Genomic DNA, 25,553 nt, shown 5'->3' on the forward strand with positions numbered 1-25,553 from the left:
CGACGCAGAAAATGAACCCTACAACAAATTGCCACACATTGAGCTACAGCTCACGGTGCCGCGAGATAATGAGAATTCCTCTATGCTGTGCAACGACACCATGCATCATTAATCAGCATATCGCGCAAGGCAGCGCAATCCTGCCCTGAGACGGTTGCACGACGTTTGGAGTGGTGCTAACTTGGAGAGCACTACTGTCTCCGTTTCCTGCGATTGCGTCAGGTGGTTTAACCGGAGCGCGGGGGGGGGGGGGGGGGGGGGAGTGTGTGTGTGTGTGTGTGTGTGTGTGTGCGAACGGTACAACACCGGAGAGCTTTTATTGGATTTGTCCGCCCGTTGTCTGCCGCGAGTAACAGCTTGTCGCATCAATGAAGTGGCCACAGATAACGCTAATTTCATCTCTGCGCGTAATGCGTTTCGACGTCTTTAATTGCCGGTGTAATGCCTTTCAAATGGTGCAGTCTGTCCTCGGTACATGTGTCCCTGTTAGGTGAAATGTGAAAGCAGGGATACGGGTTGAGACGGATGGACAGCGTGGTCGTGGGTTAATATGCACTCTGTTTGACATCACAGTCTATTCCGTATTCCAGCCAGCAGCTTGTAAATTAAATTCAGTCTTTCTGCCGAGTGTTCAATGGCATCAGAGACCACGGGCAGCTTGGTTTGGTCGGCGGCTTGGTGAGGGAGAATTTGCATTGGAAAATCCCCCCCCCCCAACAGAAAACTCAAAGACAGAAGAACAGACAGAAAAGTAACTTTCATCCGCAAACCACAAGGACGTAATCGTTGCAATGTCTGCCTCAGAGTCTTTCCTGTGGTTGATGAATTGTTCTTTTTACATCGGCGTGCAGGCCAGGTCCTGTGTTCTGTTTCTGGATCAGTAGAAGAAGGCGTTAATCATCTTGCTTCTATCTAATAAAAGGCATGGCAGGAACAATATTTTTTTAATACATGTTTGATGTCAAATCCTCTGTTATCTGTCATCATCTGTTATTATTAATTGTGTGGCTTTCACCTCTAAAGTTTCCGGATGACAAAAGATCGAGTTTTACAGCCGCTGCCCACTGCATTATGGAGACATCTTGGACAGATTGGTGGTATTTTTCATTCCTATTCATAATTGATGCTGCATTTTGAAATGTCTCCTACTGGAATAACCTATCCTGGCTCTGAGACATAAATGCCGATGTGGAGGTACGATGACTCTTAACTGATAACATCAGGACAACTGGATACAACTTAAAAAAATCTAATCAATTTGTGTTTCTCGTTATTTTTAACCTTTGACGCTCTGCATCCTGGATGCAGATTGGATGGGTTGTAGACACTGCTGGTGGAACAGATGCTAGATGATGAACTTGGTGAAATGCAAAGTTCTGCTCGATTAATGTCACAAATCAGTTTACAAAAATGTGTTTTTCTAATAGTGCAGAACAAAATCCTTATTCTAATGCACTAACTGCCAGAAGAAGTCAATAAGTGGAATTGACATTTTTACATGCCTCCTCGAGGCTTTGAAAAACATTTCTTTTTAATGTAAAAATGTGTTTAAGCGTGGAGGAAAGAGCTCAGGTATTTGATGAGCTCCAACCACACCAGAAATGTGTTGCAGAAAACACAATCGAGACAATGTAGAGTCAGTAGATCTTCCTTAACGTGGCAGAATCCTTTTCAAACACACGTCTCGCCGTATGGTTTGACAAGGTGCAACAAACCAGCCAAGCACATTTGACTTTGATTAAGAATAGATCGAAGAGATCGTTGTATGGGTACTTTATGCTCCCGCCCACAAGCTGTTGTTAAACAAACACTTCCGAACCCAAAACCCAATGCCTTGCCTCACACACCTCCGGGTCCATTTGGCAGCTGGCTCAATAAGAATGCTGATGGATGCTGGTGGAACCACTGAAATATGGGCCCCGGTGCCTTTCTGGTGGTGCTGTCCGTGTCTAATCAAACACGATCCAATACATTAAGGTGGTGAGTGGAGTTCTGAGTGGCTAAATGCTTTGATGGATGCCTTGAGGAGCCGGCGTGCCAGCCAGGTTTTACACACAGTGTGATTGATGCACCACGGATGACAAGTAGACTAATGGTTTGGACAAGCTCCTTATTAATTAAACACCAATCAGGGTTGGGGTCAATTCCCTTCTTTTTCAGTTCCTGTTGTTTTTCTCCCAACGTTTTCTCATGCGTGCTTACAAACGTCTACACATATGTTTATTCTCCATTTTTAAGATGCAGATGAGATCAATGTGAATGTCAATAGCGTCGATTTATTCATATATTTAACATTAAACAGGTGGTGATGAATGCACTCATAATAAAACGTGCTTGATTAGCTTTTCTGTGATTAATCAAACACGTCTGAAATATGTCAGCGAATTGAACTGAGGAAAATTAATTTCAGAGAACAATCATAAAACATTGTTAACACAAAACCCAAAATGTTTTTGATTTACACGTAATGAAGCGTGGAAAATTGAAATATATATCCACAAGTAACTTTCACATTCAACACTACAGTTCTCTTGCTATAAACACACTGTCCTGGCTACGAGTTGCTAACAAAGACAAATATCATATCAACGTCCTTCGGTTCATTAGTATGGATGTGTGCGTCAAGTGAAAATAAAAACAAAAGGATTTTATCCTCAAAAAATGTTTTAAGTTTTACAGAAGAACAAAGAGAAAAGCAAATTTAAAATGTAATAACGGATTGACCAACTATGCAGGGGGGGCAACGGTTTTCTATATTACTACAATTAGGAATTGGAGCAGACATTAAATGGTGGTAATCATCCTTCCTTGCAAGTGAGATAGTTGGCACAAGTAGAGTGGGCCAGCGTTGAAGTTTAGGGAAGAAAATTGTGATGGAGGTTTACAATAAAAAGTCTGGGTTATACCTTCAAATGTTAACGTCTCTTGACATACCACGAACACCGTGTTTTTGTTCAAGTGTACGGCAGCAAATCAGGACATTACTGCTGAGCTGCATCTCACAGTTGTCATTCTTACTAATAGCAAGACACAACAACAGTTAAACCTCAACGTGCTGCTTTGTACAGAGCAACTCACTGGGACAGATCTTTTCAGGAGTAATGTGATGCTGAAGACACAAGTGGCTAATATATATTACATCGCTACATTATTACTAATATATATTACTGCTGATGGGGCTGATATGAAACATGAATTAATCAGAAGTTAAATTATGCCGAAGCACTGCCCTGCCACGACTCGCCTCTGGTCGACAGCTCTCTGTTTGCCTCAAACTTTTTGGATTTTCCTCCGGTCCGTTCCTTTATTAATCGCACAGCTTTCACACAAACAAACCTCTTTTTAGTTTGTTGCCGTTCTATGTCAGCGAGCTCCTGTCTTCCCATGTATATAGATATAGATGTGTATACACACACACACACACAAACACACACCATGTGGAATAGAAAACCGACACAAGTAAAATGCAGAGAAAGAGCGTAATAATGTTAGCGAGGGAGCTATGGGTGTATAGGAATAAACCCAAAACAGAAAAAAACTAAACAGAAGTGGGAATGAGAACCAATAAATAGTTAAAAATAAAAAAAGTTATTGGAAAGAGGAAGTAAGGAACAAATAAGGGGGAGCTGGGCGAGGCATGTGGTTGAGAAAAGAAGGTATTGTTGAGAGAGAATGAACTGCAAAATCACAGAGAAACACTTGTTCTCTCCAGCCGGCACCTTTAGAGGTGTGTGTGTGTGTGTGTGTGTGTGTGTGTGTGTGTGCATGGCATTTTAATGTGCCATTACATCCACACATACAGGGACTACTCAAGGATGCATGCACGGACACAAATGCACACGCATCCGGTGTTTAAATGACGCATTCATGCATTGGATCCATACATTTCTACCTCCACATATGAGTCATGGGACAAAAAGGAAAGAAATAAAAACGTTGACAAATGAAGCTCTGGGCGGACTTGTATTGGATTTTCATCATGCATGAAGTCATCTTCCCCTCAATCACACCCTTCTCGTTTGACATTTAAGGCTCAATTACATTGAAAAGATAAATGAACACTGAATATCCAGGTTTTATTTTCAGGTTTGAAGTTGGGAGGAATATTCTCATCAGGGTTGATACCATTTCACAATCTTTGTTCAGGCATAGGAACACATTGTAATCAGTCACTGTGAGGACAGTTTTTCAAACCGTTTCTGTTGGTTTCTTCCTCTGCATGCATAATTCTGGTCTCGAACGCACGCATTATACCGAGCATGGGTGTGAGACAGCGTCTCATCACTCAGCCATAAGCACATGTGCACTCGGAGTCACCTAACCACATCTTCTCCAAGAAGATGAAAAACGACCATTTCACTGCAGCTAAACGACAATTCATCTCACACACTGGAAACCGGCGCGGACGAGTCGTAAAAGTGCGGCCTGTCGGCCTTTCTGTCTCACACTCTGCGATCTGTCTCTCCGTCAATCTCTAATTGTCCGGCTCCATCTGTGTTTGCCTCCATCTTTGGGTCTGTTGGGGCCCGGAGGCCCTTTCACAGGGGAGGGAACAGTTTATCCAGCACTGCGAGCCTAATAACTCTCCTTCCCCATCGACCTCGTTAGGATGCGGTCTATTTCCAGCAAGTGAGCATGTGTTTGTGCATGAGGGTAAATGTGTGCATGCTGAGCAAACTTAGGATCTAATTAACTCCTGGAACTGAGTGAATCTCCAACGGATTGATCCACATCACTGGTGTTGGGTGAAGATTTCAAAAGTTTAGTTTTCTTACACAGTGAGGAAAAAGGCATCTTTGTGCTCACAAAGGAAGGGCTGAAAGCTACCGTCTCGTAGTCTTTAGCAGATAATTTCACTGTTAACCAACGCTCTACTGCATTAATATTTAATAACAAATGAGTGTTTAAGCATTCAATGATCTTCTGTGTTGGCCTATTAAGTAGGACGGAAGTTAGGCAGCTGCAAAAGGAACTACAGTCCCGTGGAAACGTTGCTGTTCGGGGAAAGTAGACTTCACGGAGACACAGAGCTCCAGCCAGCATAATAGGATTTTCTCATAGAAGCGTTTGCACTCTTTTCACACTGTTCAGTTACATATTCTCACCTTCATGAGATATTGTAGCTCCCAAAGCTAATGGCAGAAATATGCCTCATCATTTTGTCATAAGTGTCCGCTTGAGTTAAATAAATATTTAAGGAGGGGAAATTATTTTTTGTGACCTCATCTAATTCCTTCCCCTGAGCACACGTTGTGGTGCAGATAAAACACTCGACAGGCTTTTTGGTCCGCCGTCTGTTTGTCAACGTAATGTAATGTACGTAGGGGTAAATACTGTTTATACAACTATTCCGCATCAATTAACGTCCACATCTCTCTGATTTGTGATTCTGTGCTGCTTGGTTTGCCTTGCAACGCCTGCATCTGCACCATGACTTTCTCCCTACGCAGTGAGGGTGGAAAAACCTCAGAAATTAGTGTTATTACAGCCATTACACTTCACATTACGTATTAGATTCATACATAACAAACCAAGCAAGTACAAACTATACAGCTGCATGAAATATAGATCGTTACAAATTGCTTGGCGAATAGCTCTTCCCAGAGAGTTAGGCCATCACAAATACTTTTGTGTTAATGGATTCGGCTGTATTATGACACATTTACAACAAATTATTTGGTGCATTCATTCTCGTGTCTATAATAAACAATTTAAAACTTGGTAAATTCTCTTGAGAGAATGAATGAGCGAGACAGAGGATATTATTGTTATTACAATGCTGAAAGATGACAATGTTTGTTGTTTGACTATATTGATAGAATGCTTTGTTTGTATTTGAAGAACTCGGTGTGTTGTTGTCCTGATAAAATAGACAGATGTGACATGTTCAGTTAGAGAGACAAGCAGAGAACGAGTCAAGACAGAGAGAAATTTGAGTCGAGACTGACAAGCAACAAAAGTGAGGAAAGATCAGAAAGGCCAAGCAAAAGGAAGCTGAAATAACAATATAATTCTCTAGAGAGTGACACAAGTCACAACCCGGGGAGGAGATATAAAAAAAAAAAAAAACACAGTCAACGGTGTAACAACCTTGTTTTTTGCTCTCGCTGCACATGAATTCCTCTGTGGGTACCTGGAGCTCGCAGCTCCTGTCACAACCGCTGCAGTTTACTATTGGAATGGACCCATTGAGGAGCACAGGTGGAGAAGTGTGTATAATATGTGTATGACCTGTTCATATGTGTGTGTGTGTGTGTGTGTGTGTGTGTGTCTGTCAACACTGTCCCAGGGTGTCTGTGTCCATTCCAGAGTAAGGACATAAAGGTTGAACAGAATTAGGATTTCAAGGATCAGTCGGCCCGACAGTTAAACCGACAACAACTCTTTGACTTTAATGGTCAAGTTGAGAGACATTTGTTGAAAGGTGCCAAATTTGACCTTCACAGAATAAATATAGCAGCAAACAACTATTTTCTATTCAGCATGAGGAGGTATGCTTTAGCATGAAAGCAATCTCTCAATCACAGATGTGCTGTGCATTTTGAATTCGGCGTTTTTTAAAATGACGCTTTAGTTCATTGAGGTTTCTGTGTTAGAGGATCAATAAAAGAATGTCTGCGCATGTAAGCGCTTGTGAGCATGTAGGTGTGTAGGTGGGCTTATCTGTGATAAGGTGTCTGCCTCAGGCATCAGTTTTATCTGACTGCACACTTCCAACACAACAGTTTTATCCAAGCAGCGGAGGCATCCCGGCCAATGCGCTTAGGAGCATCTCAGCCACGCTAGAGGGGAAAAAAAAGCTTTTTACTACACTTAGAAGTCGGAGTGCCTCGGATGGTACTTTTCTCTTGAGTCTACTCTTCTTTTCATAAAATAAAAGGGATGAAAGTCTAGGGATAAAGTGGATTTTTAGGTTACCATAGAAAGATGGTGAAAACACAAATTGCAGGTAGGACTGAATGATGGAAACAAAAGACTTGTACTTTTGAGAGGTTGAGTCATGCGGTGAAAGATGTGTGAGGTCACTGATTGAGGAGGAAGTCATGCAGCATCAGAGAAAGCACAATAACTTCTCTTAGTTGCAAGAATGTATATAAAGCACGTTTCAAATATATAGTGATGTATGTATAGATTAACATATGAAATGTAAATATCATCTGATCTTTTCCAGCTCAGATGGCAATCATACACTATTGTTTATATTTGCAATTGACAGGTTAAAAAATCAAATCAAGTACAATAAACTCAATAAACCTGTGGATTCTCTGCTTTTTTGGCATAATGAGCTCATATTCAGCCGTTTTCATGTAAATTTCCTTTTGTAAAAATAAAATGTTTATTATTGGTTTGCAAATTCTATATGAAATCAGTATGACTTGACTGTATACAATTAGTATGATTTTATATATTATATATTAATTTTTCTGTAGACAACGGATTTATCATTATGTTAAACTATTTATTTGTCTTTTTATCCAATTTCTGCCCCGAAATAATTTTCTTCAACCCCTCTAGCAGTTTGTTTTCTTATTAGAACTAGCTCTCTCTCTCTCTGTTAGTCACTCAGTAAAATAACATGGGATATTCACACCCATTTCCATACACTCCCATCAGCTGTGTCACCATGGCGACACAGAGCAGCAGGCTGCTGATTGGCTTCTCTGTTGACGATTTGGAGGTCACGACCCCCAGCACTTGGAATTAATGGACTTTGTCGCACGAATACAGGCCAGTGCCCCTGACACGTTTACACCCACTTGTACAGATGCCACGGGTAGTAATAGATGGTCAATGGGAGTCCCGGACCTTACAAACCTAATTATGTGAATTAACAGCGGGTGTCACCCTGGGGACACTCGCTGTGACACCCACGCAGGCAAACATACGGACTCCATCACAGCAGCACGCCGTCCTACAGAACCTACACCGCTCATCGTGGACAAACACACAGGTGAAGCCCATCCATGTTATTTTTAATGTGTGCCTGTGCACACATGCACACACCGCACAGGTAACCCGGGAGCAGTGCTTAGCCTCGGGTGAGAAAAACAAGCTGCGGGCGTTATGATTCAACAGCGAAATGCTGGTCAAACCAAACATATCATGTGCTTCGCATATTCAGAAACTGACAGCTCCAAGTGCCTTTTACGGCACAAATACTCACCGATGAACAGAGGCGCAGGCAGACTCCACGGAGGGGACCAAAAGATCGCATTCACAAGCACAGACTACGACAAACATTTTATTTGGCTTTCAGCTTCGAGTAGACAAACAACTGCTCTTGTCAAACGCTTTTACTACTTGGAGCCAAGTTCTAAGTACTTATTAGAGCCATCAGGGCACTTTACTATCCGAGATACATTCATGTGGTAAATCCCCACCGATTTTTTGTTTGCTGGCCTAATTGGAAAATACCAGAAAGACACATTGCTTTCAAGTGTGAATGAGTTTCTCCGGTGACTTCAATCTTTTCAGTTCCAGGTGCTGTTAAATGTTGGCTTATAGAAATGTGGGTTCGATTTTGCTTCGGCTGGAAACTAAATGGACAGGAATTGAAGAATAAAACAAGAAGAATGGCAGAGAGCAAAACCCAAAGACGTGGCCGTTTATGGGGCAAAAAATGAAAGAAGACCTATTACAACTGACCACCTGCTTGATTTATCAGAAGGTGAAGCTAACTTTCTAGTACACAACATAGTTTAAACTAGTAAAAACATAGTATACAATTTGTATCCCATTCAGTGTCTGTGATATGGAGCAATGTGAACTCATTCTAACTAATGCACGTTTGGGCTAACAGCAATTTGGAGGTTTTCTGGGGGCGAGGTGGTTTCCAATGTAGGAAACTAACTCCTGTTAATGTAAACGAGACATGTAGCGTCTTACCTGTGCATTTCTTCAGGATGCCGGGTCGTTTACCATGCATTCCCAGCTTACAGTTGAAGTTTTCCTCCCAGAATTCAGCAAACCAAACATTTCGTCTGTTGTTGGACAGCGAGCGGCTACGGAAATACCGGTCGAACGCTGTAAAAAAAAAAAAAGTAAAAGTAAAAGTTTAGAAAACAGCAATAAAGTTGTTTTCAACACACAGTGCTTTTTTTAAAATGTGAAATGTGAAAAATACAACAAATTGTTAATGGGTTATTTTCCAATGAGCCATGCCCTGTGCTAATAAATGCGATGTTAATAGCAGTGTGATACGCACAAAGGCACGTGCTATGAAAAGCCGATGGATCTCAAGTATGAGTGAAGAGCAATTTCTGCAGAGCGATCCAGTTTACGAGAGCCTATGAAATAATGAGGCCGAGAGCAGGGAGAGCAAACAATTTAGACTGAGCTTTCAAAGTCTATGTTGGCTACTTGTCCAATTTATCAAAGAGAAAATATGAAAGAGAATGGCAGGCTGTGATAAAAAAAAAAAAAAAAATGGACAAAAGCAGAAAGAAATGGAGATGAAAACCCTCATTACACTTACAACTAGTTCATAACACAAGTAATTGGAAAAACAGCTTTTTGCTTTGTTGTCTGTGAATGATTAAAATACTTTAACGTTTTCTATTGCACTATTGCTTTCATTAAGATGTACTTTAGGTACTTAGATGCAGTCACCATTATCTACTGTTCCAATGGTCCTCCGGTTTGCCCCGAAGACGCCCACAAAGAAGCATTTACACTTCACTAATAAAAAACAAAAAAAAATAAAGCGCCCACCACGGGGATTGTATCTCACGGCAGCACAGTGCACGCGAAACAAACCAAAGAGGATGGCTAAATCACCGGGGACTAGCACACTGACTTGGACAGCCTGTGCCACGTCAGCCTCGCCATAAAAGGTGACAACAGCCGCCTTGATTAATCTCCTCTGCCGACATTGAAATTGCTCCCGTGTGCACCTGTGTAGCTCAATTGCCACTTAAAGTGCTGCCACTGAACAGTGGGCTCAACAGGTATCTGATCTGTGATCAAATGCTTCTCATTATGATCGCAGATGTGATGCTTACAGACAGCAAAGCATTGGTGATAATGTGAGGTTGCAGGTACTAGTTACGGACCATTCAGTTTAGAATTCACTGATTTCAAAACGGGATCATCACCAATTGTTTGGGGACCCTGTGGTTATTTGCTTAAAGGAAATAACATTTGGGGAAATGTGTTTTCATGCAGTGAGCCGCTCTTGGTTAACTGTAAGGCCAAGGTGAGGAAACCCACCAAAACCTTTGTACCTGGTTTGATTAGTCCATATAAAAACAAACTTTGCAGATTTGATGCGCTTTATGCTACTGTATCTTCTATGATGTCCAGGAATTACCATTGGTCACCTGGTAAACTGTTGTTTGATTTTGTTTGTTTCTGTATGTGCATGCGGATGTGGATATGCATGCATGTTTAAATGCATGCATGGGGTAAAAGGGTACATTTCATTCCGGTGTTCTTATTTACATACATATGAACAGACAGACCAACCAAAAATAATTAACAAATAAAACAAGGAAAAACACAGAACAAATATATATATATATATATATATATTTGTATTTGTTCATATGGACTTCACAGAGGGAGAACGTAATGCCTGGCTAGTGGATTATATGGCTTCAGATTGTCAGGTGTACCTAATAAATTGGTGAAATTGCAGTGCATGCACTCATTACTCCTGCACAGGCTCCATCTTACTCACAACTCCTCTGCGTAGTCTGCAGACCGTATGGCAGTCGCTTCGTGTCCAACAGCCAAAGCTCACTTCATTTTAACTTCTACATCTTTCGCCCTCACTTTTCAGCTCATATCTATCTATTCGCCTCTCCGTCCCTCCGGGAGTCAATTATCTAATAGGGAGCACTGACAGGAAGCAAATGAGGATTTCCTCCCCGGCCCGAATGGCAAAAAACTTGTTATCTGCCGGGATGGAGAGTCACTGTTCACTGTTTCGGGGTCTTTCCCCCGGTCCACCTTAATTTCACCCATCAGACTTCGAACACACCATTAGCTTCGGTCACCAATTCTGTGTCGTGCGTTAGCCGAGCGAATGCCTCATCGTCACGGTGATATTGGAACGCGTGCGTTTTCTCACCGTCTACAGAGGCCCGTTTGGGCAGAATCGTGATGGCTCCCTCGGCCTCCCTCTCCTGGCCAATCACGGGGGAGATTTTGGAACCCCAGCTGTCGGAGCCGACCCACAGGAAGTGGCCGGTCTGGTTGTTCTTTTTGGCTGCGTCCAGAACGCGTCTGTTTGAGGAGAGAGCAGATCTTGGACCGTTGGAGGAACAGTCCGCTTCTCACCAATGCCACCAACGCCAAACCCAACGCGGCGTGTTTTTTACCTTCTCATTCAAAACAAACACGCTGCAGAATATGCCACAGAAGCCGTTTAAGTGCACAGCACATACCGAATGTCGTCCTCGTTGGCGAACATGATGACGGCCCTGGCGTTGGAGGTCTCCAGCAGCCGTCTGATGATTTTGTCGAACTCCCCTTGCCTGGGCTCCCTGGGGATCTTCAGGGACTGGGCGATACACACACCACCTGGGACCGAAAGAGAGAGAGAGAGAGAGAAAGAGGCGACAGGATAAATTTTCTATTATTTTTTTTACTTCATTTTGAATTCCTCCCTCAAAAGGAGTCGTTCTCCCCTGATTGGGTATTAGCCTAGTTTATTAAAAATGTGTTCTAAACTCTGGGTCAGCGTAAAAAGAAGCGGATGCTTAGCCCATCAGCGGCAGCCAGGATCGAAAAATGAACTTTGTGGAATGCCAAGATACCACAGCGACAGTTATTGAGACACGCATTACCATTTAAACACTTACGGCAAAACACATCACGAAACACCGATGGCGGGGCATTTGGGGACAGGTTGGGTTTTGCAGTGTCTCGACCCAACACTTCTACAAATACTCCAGAAGCCCGGGAATCGACCCCAATCTTCCAATTGGAAGATGACGAGAAGCGAACCGCTGGTGACACGGCATCGAGGGCCGGGGGGGAATTGAACGAATTTAAATTAAGATAATAGGAGATAATAGGAGGTGTTGAAGGCAACAAGAAAAAAATCGCAGCTATAATGTAGCAATATTGTGATATTGATAGCACTGTGCTAGGTGTCAGGAAAACATCCGCTGCACCCGATCCACGCGTCCTATTAATGGAGGATGACAAGAATGCCAGGCGCTGCGCTATTAGTTGTTTCGATAATGAGCGAGCTTTTTTTTCTTTCTTTCCTCCTCTCTCTCTCTCTACCTTTTCACACAACAAACAAATAGCGTTAGATAGGAGGAGGGGAAATGTAATGTTTTTGAAGCACAAACTTTTAGCACTAATCCAGACTCCATATTTCAGCTCTGTTCGGTTAATTAGCTTTGCTTCCTTACATCAGTGGCTCAGCTCACAGTCTGAATGTGTGTGCGTAAGGATGGCTCCTCTTTAAACATCACATTTGCTTTATTCCGGCGCACAATAAGACCGAGCGCCGCCGCGTGCTTTGCGCGTAATTGTGTTAAAAGTTCCTCATTTGTCTGTGTGCATTTGTGAGAGCGTGTGGAGGAGAGTGAATGATGTCCCCTCTCCTCCCTGCCTGTTACAGCCCATTTATTGAACATCTGTACAGTCTGTTGCTTTCACTATATTACTCCCCTTAATCACACACACACACACACACATAGCATGCTTACCCGTGCAGACGCACGCACAGCAGTGGGCGCGAGTGACAAAACAAACACTCATTAGCCCAAGATTAAAAGCGTCTCTCGGATAATAATTACAGTGAAAAAAGATCTCTACATGCAATCCCGTACACCCTTCAAACTACACTAACTTGGGGGTGCGGAACTTGATTTACAAGTTTGTTTGTGTGCGTGCGCACAGGCAGCCCAAGGCGCGCGCACACACACACACACACACACGCAGACGAGTGCTGATGTCTCCATCCTCTCCGCCGTTGTCCTTCGACCGGTAGGAAAGTGATTAAATATCTGTTTATCAGCAATAGCTGTCCCAATGGAGAACAGGCTTCTCAGATGGAGACAGCATCAAATTATACCTGTGTGTTCTCATTCGCGCGCGCGCACACACACACAGACACACACACCTGACTCGGTTTTCAGCCAAATTCACTGCTGCCCCCAAAACAACCTTCTTCTTCTTTGATGGGGCTAAAAAAGCAGCTCATTAAAAGCGAGCGTCAGTTATTCGCGTGCACCTTTGCCACTGGGATGAAAGCAGAGCTGTTAGGTTGGGTCAGCGGAGGCATTTACGTATATTTCTCTCTCTCTTTTTTTCCGTCTTCAAATCACTCACAGAATGCCTAGTTGAAAGCGGGAGTTGATAAATAAAAAAAGGAGGGTTGGTAAGACAAGAGATTTAACATCAAAACCTTTGCACATCACACCACTCCAGCTTCAAACTGCTAACTGGAGAGAGATTGAATAAGAGTGATGGATGACAAATGTTACCAATAGCTACCAATACTACAAAAGCTATTTGAGGGACAATGTTTTTGAGTTACCTTTGCAGGCAGCATGAGAACGACTCATGGAAGAGTCTTTTTCTTAACTGCAAACTCTGGTATAGATTTCAGTGGGAAGAAAAACCTGCACCTCAGATACCTGACGAGTTGTGAAAGTTAAATTAAAATTCTGCTGCCCAGTTTGCAGTGGCTGATGACATTGGATGCTAATATTTACTAGCATGCGAAATGACACAAAGCTAACAGGTGATCTGGCAGCCAAAAGGTCAGTTTTCCTGAAAATGTTGTTGAAAGATTTGTCGTGCAGGTGGACCTCCTCCTGCCATATTGTATCCGCCAGGTTGTGACAACACATCCTGTCCTTATATCCTCCGGTCCACTAAGCAAGCTGAAGTGGACGTCCCGTGGGAAGTTCCCTTGAAAGAAGCCTTTAAAGAGGGAGCTTTCCAAGGCACACAGGCCTCAAGATGGTTTCTGGCTCAAAAGAGCCATGGACTCAGAAGAGCAAGCTGGGGTCTTATCACCCGTTGGCTGGGTCACCTGCAGGAGGGTGTGTGACAGGACACTGAAATGCAGGATGATTCCAGGAACAGTGCTTTCCAGAGGCAACAGCTGCATCGCTTGTTCTGGACAAAAACCATTTGGCTTCTCGGGGAACAAGAAAAACACCATCCAGAGGCTCATCATTTGGCTGATTGTGTAACAAAATAAAAAAATCAAACTAAAGTAGACGCTGTATGGATCACAGTAAGAGCCTTTTTATTATGTAATCCAGCAACTGCTCCAAAATAATCTACGCTGGGCTAATTTAATCATTGGCGCTATATCCGCTGAGCTACAACAAGCTCTCGGTTTATCTCTAATGACCTGATTATTGAGGCTTCAATGTGGAATAGAATGAATCCCAATGCCTTGCATCTGTTTAGTATGTGTGAGTGTCTAATTATTTATATCCAAGTGTGGATGTGAAGCCTAGATAAAGCTTGTTTTGTCCATGGGGTTCACCCATGAGCTGCAGTACCTACTGTAGTCCCCCACAAATCCATGACTTGCATGAATGCTACTATCTGCCCTACTGCAGCTGTTAAAAAAAAAAAAAAAAAAAAAAGATCCAGGTTGCAAGATGTGATGATGGATTTGATGTTAAGTGCATCTAACACTTCTCCAAATTAAACCCTTATAGTCTGTAATTAACTCCATGCTGTTTAGAGATTAAATTCAATCTGTTTCAGGACTGGATATGCGACATTCTCAATGTTTAATTAACAATCTGCTTCTCTTGCACACTCTGCTCTCTCTACATCAATGCGTCCATTAACCAACTAAAATAAGAACTAGGGGCACCACAGGGTGGTATCTTTGTCCTGTCATTTCCTTTTCACCTCCAGCGCGTCAAACTTTGGGAGTGTGGGGGGGAGGGGGGGGGGGGACACACAACTGGATGACCCGTCCCTCAATCCTGGACTATTGGCAGGTTTTTATCCACTTCAATGATCACCTTCTGTTTTCTCTCCTTCATACGCCTTCCCTCCTCCTCCTCCTCCTCCTTTGTTTTGCATCTCTCTCCACGCAGCAGAGAAAAGCCCCCCCACGCACACGCACACTGAGGCGTCATGTAATGTAGTCATACTTGCTTGGACGTAGACGTGATGTGTTTCATGAGGCTGAGTAATGAGTAACTTTGGAGCTGGCTGCCACGTCCAATTAAGCGTACGCGTGTGTTCGCGCGACTGCATGCGTGCATGCGTCTGGGTTAGAAGAAATGAAAGGGAGGTCGTGAAATCAAGGCCCCTGCCTTAAATCAGGATGAAGCATAGGAACACATCTTGTCATACAAGCACAACATTCAATACGTTTCGGCCAACGGGGCTACGTGGGCCTGGCAAATCTGCATATAGGAGGATTCCATTTCTTCATTCAGCTTAGTGAGAATGTCTTTGATTAAGAAATAAATAAGAAAACACCCACTTCATTCATCCCCATAGAAACACCTTCCAGCACACAAGCCCAGCACCGATTGTGACACGTTCTCTCTCTCTCTCTCTCTCGCTCTCCCCCAACCTCATTAGTGCTGCTTTATAATTAAAACTTATGCTATGTCTCACTATATTTTGCTCATAGCTTGGAGCACTGCAGCGTGTTCCTTTGAAGTCACTGACTTATGTGTGTGCGTGTGTGCGCGCGTCTCACACATGCTTCTGCGAATATGTCAATGCTCACCAATGAGCGTTTGCGTGCATTTTGTGTGCACTCCAGTGACTGCATGCAGAGCACAGATGCTAAATGTTGAGTTTGGGTGATGTGGTGCGGTAAATATCACGTTCTGCAGTTTTTTCGCTTGGAAGCGGGAACCTCACCTCAGGCTCGCTAATGAATCATTGACAACACCCACGGAAATGCTGTCCCAGGAAATGTACATCCTCCCATTAAAATATGCCTTTAAGGACAGGCCTCACAACCGTTCAACGGGGCAAGGGAATTTAAAAGGGTCCCAACCCAAACATATGCTGTCAAGGCCTTAAAGCTGGCGGTGGAAAAGCCCATGTGAGCCCACAGTGGACTTGAAATTGATTATATTTCACTGATGATGAAACACTGGTTTAGGACGGGGGGGAGAGAGGGGTGGGGGGGATTTGCAAGGTTGGTTCGGTTTACAAAAATTGGATTGGTGAATGTTGGATTAGCCTGGTGTAAATGCACACTGAGTCAGCGTTGCCTCCACAGCACTGTGGGTTATCGGAGTAGAAATTGAGGCAGCAGTTTGCATCAGCAGGGCGATATTGGATATTTGGAATGATCTACAGTCCTCATAATAAAATGTTTCAAGACAAAATACAATCATTTGTGGTATGTATGTGAAAAGCTCTGTATATTAGAGGGGAATGTATCAATAGAGTGACAGCCACTGGAGTCACAAGTCACTCTGCATCTATAAATCTAGACATTGCACAAAGAGGAGAGAGGACGCTCTCCTGGATTGTGCAATAAGAACGCAAAAGAACCAAAGAGGCCGGTGTGAATAAAGAGATAATGAAAGACTTTACAAAATACAAAGTTGCAAAAAAAGTTTTAATTAATGAGAATTCCTCTTCATACAAACAATGTATTAAATGTCGCTGTTTATGAATGCACCATTGGGGGACCGGTTTTAAATCATTATTTTTTCTTTACATGCAAAAAAACAAACTCTGCAACAAAATAAATATATGGTGCTTATGTGATTTTAACTTGACCCTGTAAAATTAGACCCAAACCTATGAGGGATGGGCTTTTGTGCGTACTGTGCCATTTTAATCAGGTGACACTGAACGACTTTCAAACATTGAAAATACATTACGGCTATAATAATATTATAAAGAATTTTAGATTAGTCAGGATGCGGCATCACATCCTAAGGCTTTTCAATTTGGAGTCAAATGAAAGTTTTCATTACTGCTTACAATACAGATTTGGGGGCTACATTGGAGATCACAAAAAGGACTTCAGGAAGTCAGAATAGCAAGAACCAACTACAACAAAACTGGAAAAGGAAAGTAAAAGTTCCAAAGGAAGTCTGAATGAAATAGGGAAATAATAACATAAATACCCTCCCTGTGCATCTGCAAATTCAAATCAATTCATTTTATTTGTATAGCCAAGGAGATAAGGAGAAGCAAAGATAGGTTCCACTAGATACCACTGTTCCTGCATTATGAAATACTGTAGACATACGTTGTGTCTTGGAACTAGACACAGTTCCAAATTGTAAAATGATTTCTTCCTGTTTTGCTGATGAAAATCAGTGTTCTGTAACCGGCAGAAAAAGGACATCCTTTGATTGTCAATATTGTTCTTTCTTGGCTTCAGAATGATTGATTTAAAAAAATGTAAAAAAAGACTTTGAATTTGAAGACTCTCCAGTACTGCACAAGGAGAACAGATTGGACTTTGTACTGACCTAGACATCTTTCATTCTTTCATTATTGTCCGTGTGTGTGTGTGTGTGTGTGTGCGCGCATAGGTGTTTACATAGTGAGTCTGAATAAGTGAGCGGGGGGGCGGGGAGGGGGATTTGGAGGTTTGAGTAAGGAGATTGAAAGAAGAGAGACAAACACATACACAAGGGAGACAGAGAGTGAGTAAGTAGGACAGAAAAAGAGACAAAGACAGAGAGATAAAGACGGAAGCACTTGGCCTTTTAACGGCTCACTTTACCCGCCATCCCACAGAAAGGGTGTGCATCGGTCTGGTTTTGTGTGTGTGTGTGTGTGTGTGTGCGTGTGTGTGTGTGTGTGTGTGTGAGAAAGAAACAGAACCCGGTTGTACACGTTTATGTGCAATTTTCTTTTTATAATGTACATTTCATACATTCTATTACTACACTGTACATCCTCTGCTATAACTTTGTAGGGCCGCTTTAGTAAAGTAAACACATCTCTTGTCACAGTGCTTGTATGCAGAGGAAAAGAGAAGAGAAAGCAAAAGTTTGATCTATATTTAATCTATTTAAAAAGCATGATTAAACCTTGGTGCCGTTATTAAATAAGAAAACTAAATGAATTAAAGTGTCAAATCGTAAGCTTGTGCGAAGGGAGCTCTCCAAACATAAAATAAACAGCATAATGCTGTCTGTGTCCATTACTGTATAAAGAGGTGATTACACTTCTGCAAACATCTTTTTGTGTCACGGTTCCTTCCCTCGCTTATTCTCCAAAACCGTGCAAGACTAAAAACGACACAAACGTCACCTGCAACCACGCACCTGTGTCCACGTTCGGCCCAGCGAGTATGATGGAGGCCAAGTAGCCCTTTTGAATGATCAGTTCACCGTGAGAACTGTGGTTGGAGATGGCAAAGTGCAGCAAGGACAAGCGGTGAAGTCGGGTTAAAGTTGCGCGTTCACCAAAACCTCCGAATCAATCCCACCAATCCCACCGGGTTTCTGCTGGATGACGGAGGGGTGGCGCTGGAATCGGGTGGGTCCACGGAGAGAAGGGAGGGAGGACACCACGGATAAGCGCAGAAGGGACGTGGAGCAATATCGGGAGGATGAGAAGGTGGGTAGGAGGAGATGGGGAAAGGATGGAGATGAAAAGATGGGAGAGAATAAGGCAAGCTGGGAAGGAGATAAGCAAGGGATGATTGGATGTCAGGCCACTGATAAAAAAGGCCAAGGTCAACCTTAAGCTCAGAGATCACAAAGAGAGAACATGACCACGCTCCTGTCTGGCTCTCTCTCACACACACACACACACACACACACACACACACACACACACACACACACACACACACACTATCTGGCAGTAATCAGACATCCAATTACAGCAGCACCTCAGACTAGGGCTATGTGTGTGTGTGTGTGCATGTGTGGATATATGTGTTGTAGCTGTGCTGTTATTTATACACACAGACACACACACACAGGGGGCACGTCAGATGCCGGTTGCTCCCCAAGCCGAGATGCCCCGCTGTCCTTCAGCCCACGCCTTATCATTGGATGAAGGATCTCACATGTTTGGAATAAACCCTCTAACAAAAGGAACACAAACTCATACAAATACATGATATACTTGAATAAAAGACACACGTGTGTCATCAAACAAAGGAAATGTGTTCAAGACAGATGTCAGATGAAGGCAGGAGAACGCTCCTTCACAAACATGACGGAGTGCGCCAACGCGCTTCAAACAAACCTTCCATCTCCCTCGTGTTGCTGCGGAGTCACATTCCCAACAGTGACGTAGATGAATGAAAAGACAAAAATGGCACTCAAAGTAAAGACCTTTACTTCGACCTTGATCAGCTTAGTAAAAAACTGTGTTTTTGTTCTTTTTTTCTTTTTCCACAGTCAAACTGAAATAATTCATATATGCTTATAAATCAAATTTCAAACTGAGTATTATTTTTTGGATTACTTGAATATTTACAATATCTATGGATATACTAGCATTATTTTATATTCGAGAGCAGGATGTATGCTGTTTTTTTATTCTTGACATGAGTACAAAAAGACAATTTTTATTGTTTTTCTCATGTGTCATTTATATTTATATATAAATATGTATACATTAACCTTTCGACATTAAGGCTGAGAACTCCATAGCATGAACGCCATGCTCTTGATTATCATAAAAGGTGTCATGTGTTGTTGATGGAAGGTTTGATGCTATTCATGTATGATGGGTGATTTGTGGTTTTGCACAAAATCCTTTTTCTCTGTCTCGGGTCTGAAGTGCCATTATATTTAGGATATTTTGTATAGCATTGTTATCCCATGTGGGATGTGCAAACTGTTTGGATTGAAAGGGAACTATGCTAACGAATGATGATCCTATATCCTCCAACATTGACAAAATAATAACAAACATACACAAATGCACTTTTCCTGCATTTTATGTGCAGTTTACAGTTGCTGTTGTGGCCTGGTTTCTGCATCTGTTAAAATTACTGTGCAAGAAAAAATGCTTGACGATTCAAAACGTACTCAAAACACACCAGAAAGCAACAAACTGTATCCAACCACCCCAAAAGATATGCACCAATCATTCAGCCACGCTGTAACACACCATTGGCCACACATAGAAATCATAGCAGTTGTGTTAGAGTTCACACTAACACACACACACACACACACACACACACGCGCAAGCACACTTTGTTTAACAGTTTATCAATGTTTATCTCTGCCAAAATCAACAAAATCACTCTCACAGCAGTGCGCACACAGACTGACCGTTAAACGAGCATTGTGCATCATAAGTTAATGTAGTCATTTGTGAGGGACAATTATCGTGTTAACCCCCCCCCCCCCGTACACACTTATCAATAGAAACTCCACCGATAAGTCAACACAGCCCACATGCTGCAGAGCAGCCAGTCTATAGAAACTTTGGCCAGTAATTTGTTCTTGTTAGACTCTGCCAATGAGCGGAATATATGGGCCGCATTAGATTCACGAAAAGCAATGACGACAAAGGCCTATTGAGGCAGATAGCATCTGTGTGGGCAAACACCATGTCTGAATGGCAATGAAAGGAGAAAGCCTGGCCGCCTGTGAATACGTTATGGCTTGTGTTTATGCCTGTGTCTGCACAGCAACAGGCCCTCACACCTGACACCGACAGGGGCTATTGTGCACTATGCTAATGTGTCACTATAGTCGGAAGGGTGGGATGGCAACACCTTGTGAGCACGACAAAAACTGCCAAGCGAGGCTTTTTCTGTCAAAAATAATATGAATAAATGGATGTGAGTAGGTTTCCCTGCATTTATCCAATGGGATGGCAGGTATTTTTTGTGAAATTATATAGTGGTGGATGATTTCATGTGTTGGTTTTACTGTATATTATTTTTGTGTGCATGTTGGAAAAAAATAGATTACATTTCTTTAAACAATAGTTGTTTTTTCTGGCATTTATTGCTAGCGAATTGGCCGTTGTGGTATCTGGAAATTCTGCCCCACATTAAGCAAAACATGACGCAAAACTGTCCATCCGCTCGCCACTTCCATGGTCCTCTGCTGCTGCACTGAATTCTGTACCTTAAACTTTGTGAAATCTTGGTAGAGCACCACCCACTGACCTCCCTTAACACGTGGACGAAACAACATCGTTTCCATCACTGATCCATCAAGGGTTGGACCACCATTTCTCCCAAATTAAATTACGTCAATCTTATACAAAAGTTGAAATGATGTTCACAAAATTTGATTACAATTGCATCATTTAGTATCAGCTTCATCAGCATTCACCCACTCATAGTCAGAGGGTGTAATCCAATATAGTGTGCTGCCAGAATGCTTTATCGTTGGGCCAGGTGCTGTGAATGCACTATTGCTTTGGCCAACTCCGCCCCATGCATAGATTTCACCCGATCAATACGTCTTGCACATGAAGTATTCTTCAGATATTGACATACCCGGTTGGTCTTGGCTTCTGCTTTCCGCGGCATCGATGGACACAACGTTTACTGCCAAAAGCTTCAATGAAAAGATCAGAAGTAAATATAAAAAAAAAACAACTAAAGCGTTGCTGTCTAGACCTGCATCAATCAGAAGGCTCCATTTTGGTGATGGAGCGTAGAGCGGCGTTGCGCCGCTGAAGCGACATCTCTGGCCGAGATACAAAAGCTTTTCTGTCGTCTTCAAACATTTGATATTTTTCTGACATGCCCTGAACTCGACTGTTCTTGAGCAGGGCGCGTTAGTGCCAATAAGCAGCAGAGCGACCTCGGCGTTGGGGATTATGGTGATCTGAGCGCACACTGCAAAGATTGCGTGTCCGAGGGGATGCGCGCGCTGCCGCCATATCTTCCTGGCGAAGTATTTTTCCGTTATCCGGCTTCCAAATGACCACACTTGTGTCTGCTCATTAGACTGCAGAAAAACAGGGCCGCTTTCTGTGGGCAATCGATATGCAAAATATAGAGCTGGCACGGAGAATTGGAGAACAATTATTCTGATCTACTATTTCATTAAGTTATTTTTTGCAAAGTGGCAGGAAAATAAAGCACAGAGGGGAAATTGTCGGCTCCTCGATGTCCGTAATAATTGTTGGTGCTCATTAATGGTGGAATGCTGGAGGAACTCCTCACTGCAGCGACTCACACTGTCTCAAAACGCTTATTAATGCCCGTTTCCTGGCGCCATTATTACCTCTCGCTCGCCACTGTTATCCGGGCCCCCAGCTGGTGAACGCTGCTTGGACCCCTAGAAAAAGCACCCACACTGCCACTGTCAGATGTTGTTGTTTTTTTTTAGAATTCCCAAAATGTGTACTATTCAGGATGGATGAATAGAGTTTGTGTTCATGGGCAAACATGAATCACGAGGCCGGACTGTGAAGTGCGGTCTTATTGTCTGACCCTTTTTCTCACTTTGCCTTGAAACCCTGTGGTGAAAATCAACAGCCCGCCTACCATTCATGCACTTCTTTTGGATTTGGAAATCAATCACACTTCCCCTTTTTGTTTTTGTATCATTTCAGCGTCCTCCATCCATTGAACATCTGTACTATACATCACAGACATATTTGTCAAATCTCCCCCGGGCCCCCTAAAAAATGTTGAATATTATTTTGCTGATATATTTTTGCCATTTGCGCTTGTTGTTAGATCCATTTGAACGTGACGTTCAGAAGGAACGTTCAAAGCCTCAGACTATTCCACGCGGCCTCATGCCATGATGTGTTTCTCTTTTACTCTTGCTCCTTTTTTTTTTTTCCAACTCCCAGGGATGTTTCCCAAGCATGTTGGTGTCCATCCTCCGTCTTTCTTCTTTGCTTTCATGTAATCACCGCACATCCACTACCTGCCCTCATGGGCCCCCCCCCCCCCTCCCTCCACGTGCACCATTCCTCCATCCCACTGTGCTGCCAAGTGAATCTGTGTGCCTGTCTATCTGTGCTCCGACTTTGTGCGTTTACTCCTTCCCCTTCTGCTGCGGGCTTTGTTGTGCAGCTAGAGGTGCTTGGAATATTGCTTTTCTGTTGCTAACAGAAACAGGAAAAGATGAACACACTGCGACGGACTGTGGTTTGCTCGATAATGTGCCATCTCATTGCGCTTTCATGTTGTTCGGAGGTGTGCTTGGTTGCATTTAATTGTGAAAAAGGGCGAACAAGGCCTGTCGAGAAGGGCAGGGGGACAGAGTAGAGTCCACTTGCTCTGGTCTACTAAGTACTCAATAAGGTGAACGTGGCCCAGGCAAACAGGGGCAGGGGTCAGAAATATGTTCTGGGTGAATAAGATTGCACAAACAAGAGAAATCCTCCGACCACAACAAACGCATGAAACACAAAACCATTTAAACAGACGGATTGACACGAGCGTCCGTAGACATCCGACACCAGATACACGCCCATGCAGACACACACTTTGACACTTTTAACCGCGGCCAGTCGAGCATGTTAGCCGGAGAGAAAGGGGTCAGCGGTGATGGTTTTACAGTTCACTGGAGAGCATTTAAAACAGTAAGACTGAACCGTGAACAGACATCACTGAGGGCTCACTGGATGCAGAAGAAATAAGGAGAGGAGAGAATCTGTGTGCACCAATTCCCTATTCATTTCATTATTTGGATAATCTCACATGAAAATAGCCACTCCATTGACGTGAACGTACAATTACTCTAGTCTTTTTGGAGGAGAGTGAGTCAATACTTAATAAAAAAGGGTCCAACAGCTGGTACTTTCCTTGGAGATCAAGAACAGAACCTTTAGAGAGAGGAGCACAAAATCAATCTTTTTTCTCCCCGGCTGCTCACAAAATCTCGAGGCTCATTATTTGTATCCATTTGTTTCACTGTCTATAAGAAGGGCAGATGATTGTGTACATGGCATACACACATCAGACCAGGGGAACGTTAACAGCCAAAAAAAAAACGGGTCTGGAACAGGAACACAAGTTGTCTTTGTGTTGTGGCAATATGGTAATATGTATTATAAGTGAATAATGTGGGTCCTTCCAGACAATTTTTCAGGCAATGTCATTTGCGTTTGCATTGTTGTGATTAAATCCGAACAATTACAGTTGAGTCTCAGTTAGTAATTGCACTCTTCATAAAGACAAATAAAAGGATTTCTCTGGTGGGAGAGAGCAAAGCCTATAGGAAGTATGGAGGTATTATTTCAATAAAAAATTGAGTCCAAAGGACAACACACTTGTATCCTGGAGTCTGCATGGCTTGATTCATAGAAAGTGCATCTGTTCAGGGAAGAGACCAGCAATGGAGGGTGTGATGCACCGATGACATTGTCTTTTCTTCCCTCATTATTCCCATTGGTCTCATTCCTTTTTCTAACAAATACTATTTACAGTAGGGCTCCTTTTTCTTTACTTTTTTACCTTTGTCTGGGAAATTATTTCAACCACCTCATAGTCAGCGTAAACCTTCTGACGTTGCCATCCTCGTATTTCGATACTGAAAATTCAAAGTGGTTATTTTCATAAAAGGTAAATTCTAAATGATTAGAAAAAGGAATAATTGTATGTTTATTGAATTAATAGGTATGAGAAAAAATTAAATAATCTTTCTTTGATTATAAATGGCCGGGAGCTAAAGTTAAAGAGGTAATTATTTGATACATCTCAAACAAATGTATCCATTGAAGCCTCTTGCAAAAAAATAATAATTTGTATCTGAGAAATATGCATCCAATGTGATCACCAGTAAGAAAAGCCTTCTCTTCAGAACAATCATTTCAGAAAGCATTATCCGTTAGAACCCACATTATTATACACTAGAAGATAGTTGTTTTGTGGTTTTACCTTTTCTACAACTCTTTACTGGCAGTGTGTCGCTAAAACAACAATCCAATTCATTTAAGTGTGTGCAATCTTTGAGGAAAAACTGCTTGTAGTAAAAAGTCCAAAGACCGACCACCGCTCAAACCTTTATTTATGGGGGCAAGAAGAGCTGTGCTAAAGAAATTAGAAGTAATCCAATCCTTATTGCTCTACTATTATTAAGTCAAGTAGTGATTGTCTCTCTCTCTGTGTGAGGGTCAATACATTGTGTCTTGGGAGGGAGGAACTGCGTATGAGAGCCAGGGGTTTGGCTGATGTTGTTTTCTTTTCCCTTCATTTCTCTTTAAGAACATCAAACGTGAAGCTTCCCTCTGCTGGGTGCCCCTTGACCCCGTAATCCTGCAAGTGTTGGACTGATCCGCTCCTCCGCTGGGCCCCCCCGCGGTGCCCGGGGCCAATCAGGTGGCCCCATAACACCATTATTTCATTCCTCTCCTCCGCGGGGATGTCGGTACCCATCCATCGATTCCCCCTCCTTCTTTAATCTACTTGGTATTCATCTTTTCTCTCTAAATGTCTACCCCCTGCGTTCCCCTTTCGCCCATACGTCGCCCCCTTCTCACTTGCTGCTACTATCGACATCTCCCATCCCTGCTTCCATCAACCAAATATCCTCCATTCACTCCATCCCGATCTCACAAGCCCTTTCACCGCTTTGGAAATGTTTCATCCATCCTTCCCTCCCTCCCTCCCTCCTTCCCTCGCACCCTCTCTCACCCAAAGGCCCTTGCGGCCAAGGCTCCATAATGAAATCTTAGCAGGCCTTATTGTGTTGATTAAAGCTGTCAGAAAGGAACAAAGACGAAAA

The 25,553-nt window shown here is 42.8% G+C and overlaps 1 protein-coding gene across 5 annotated transcripts in view; it reads right to left on the reverse strand.

Moving 5' to 3' along the window:
* grm8a (glutamate receptor, metabotropic 8a) overlaps nucleotides 1-25,553 on the reverse strand; it is a 165,061-nt gene that overhangs the window by 37,107 nt on the left and 102,401 nt on the right. For all 5 annotated transcript variants that reach the window (XM_037460829.2, XM_062560284.1, XM_062560285.1 and 2 more), the window contains 3 exons: nucleotides 11,388-11,523; nucleotides 11,072-11,226; nucleotides 8,887-9,024 (listed from right to left, as the gene is read on the reverse strand). In XM_037460829.2, coding sequence (XP_037316726.2) covers nucleotides 8,887-9,024; nucleotides 11,072-11,226; nucleotides 11,388-11,523 — 429 coding nt within the window. The remainder of the gene's footprint in view (nucleotides 1-8,886; nucleotides 9,025-11,071; nucleotides 11,227-11,387; nucleotides 11,524-25,553) is intronic.

Source organism: Pungitius pungitius, chromosome 2 (genome assembly GCF_949316345.1).
Source record: "Pungitius pungitius chromosome 2, fPunPun2.1, whole genome shotgun sequence".
NCBI lineage: Eukaryota > Metazoa > Chordata > Actinopteri > Perciformes > Gasterosteidae > Pungitius > Pungitius pungitius.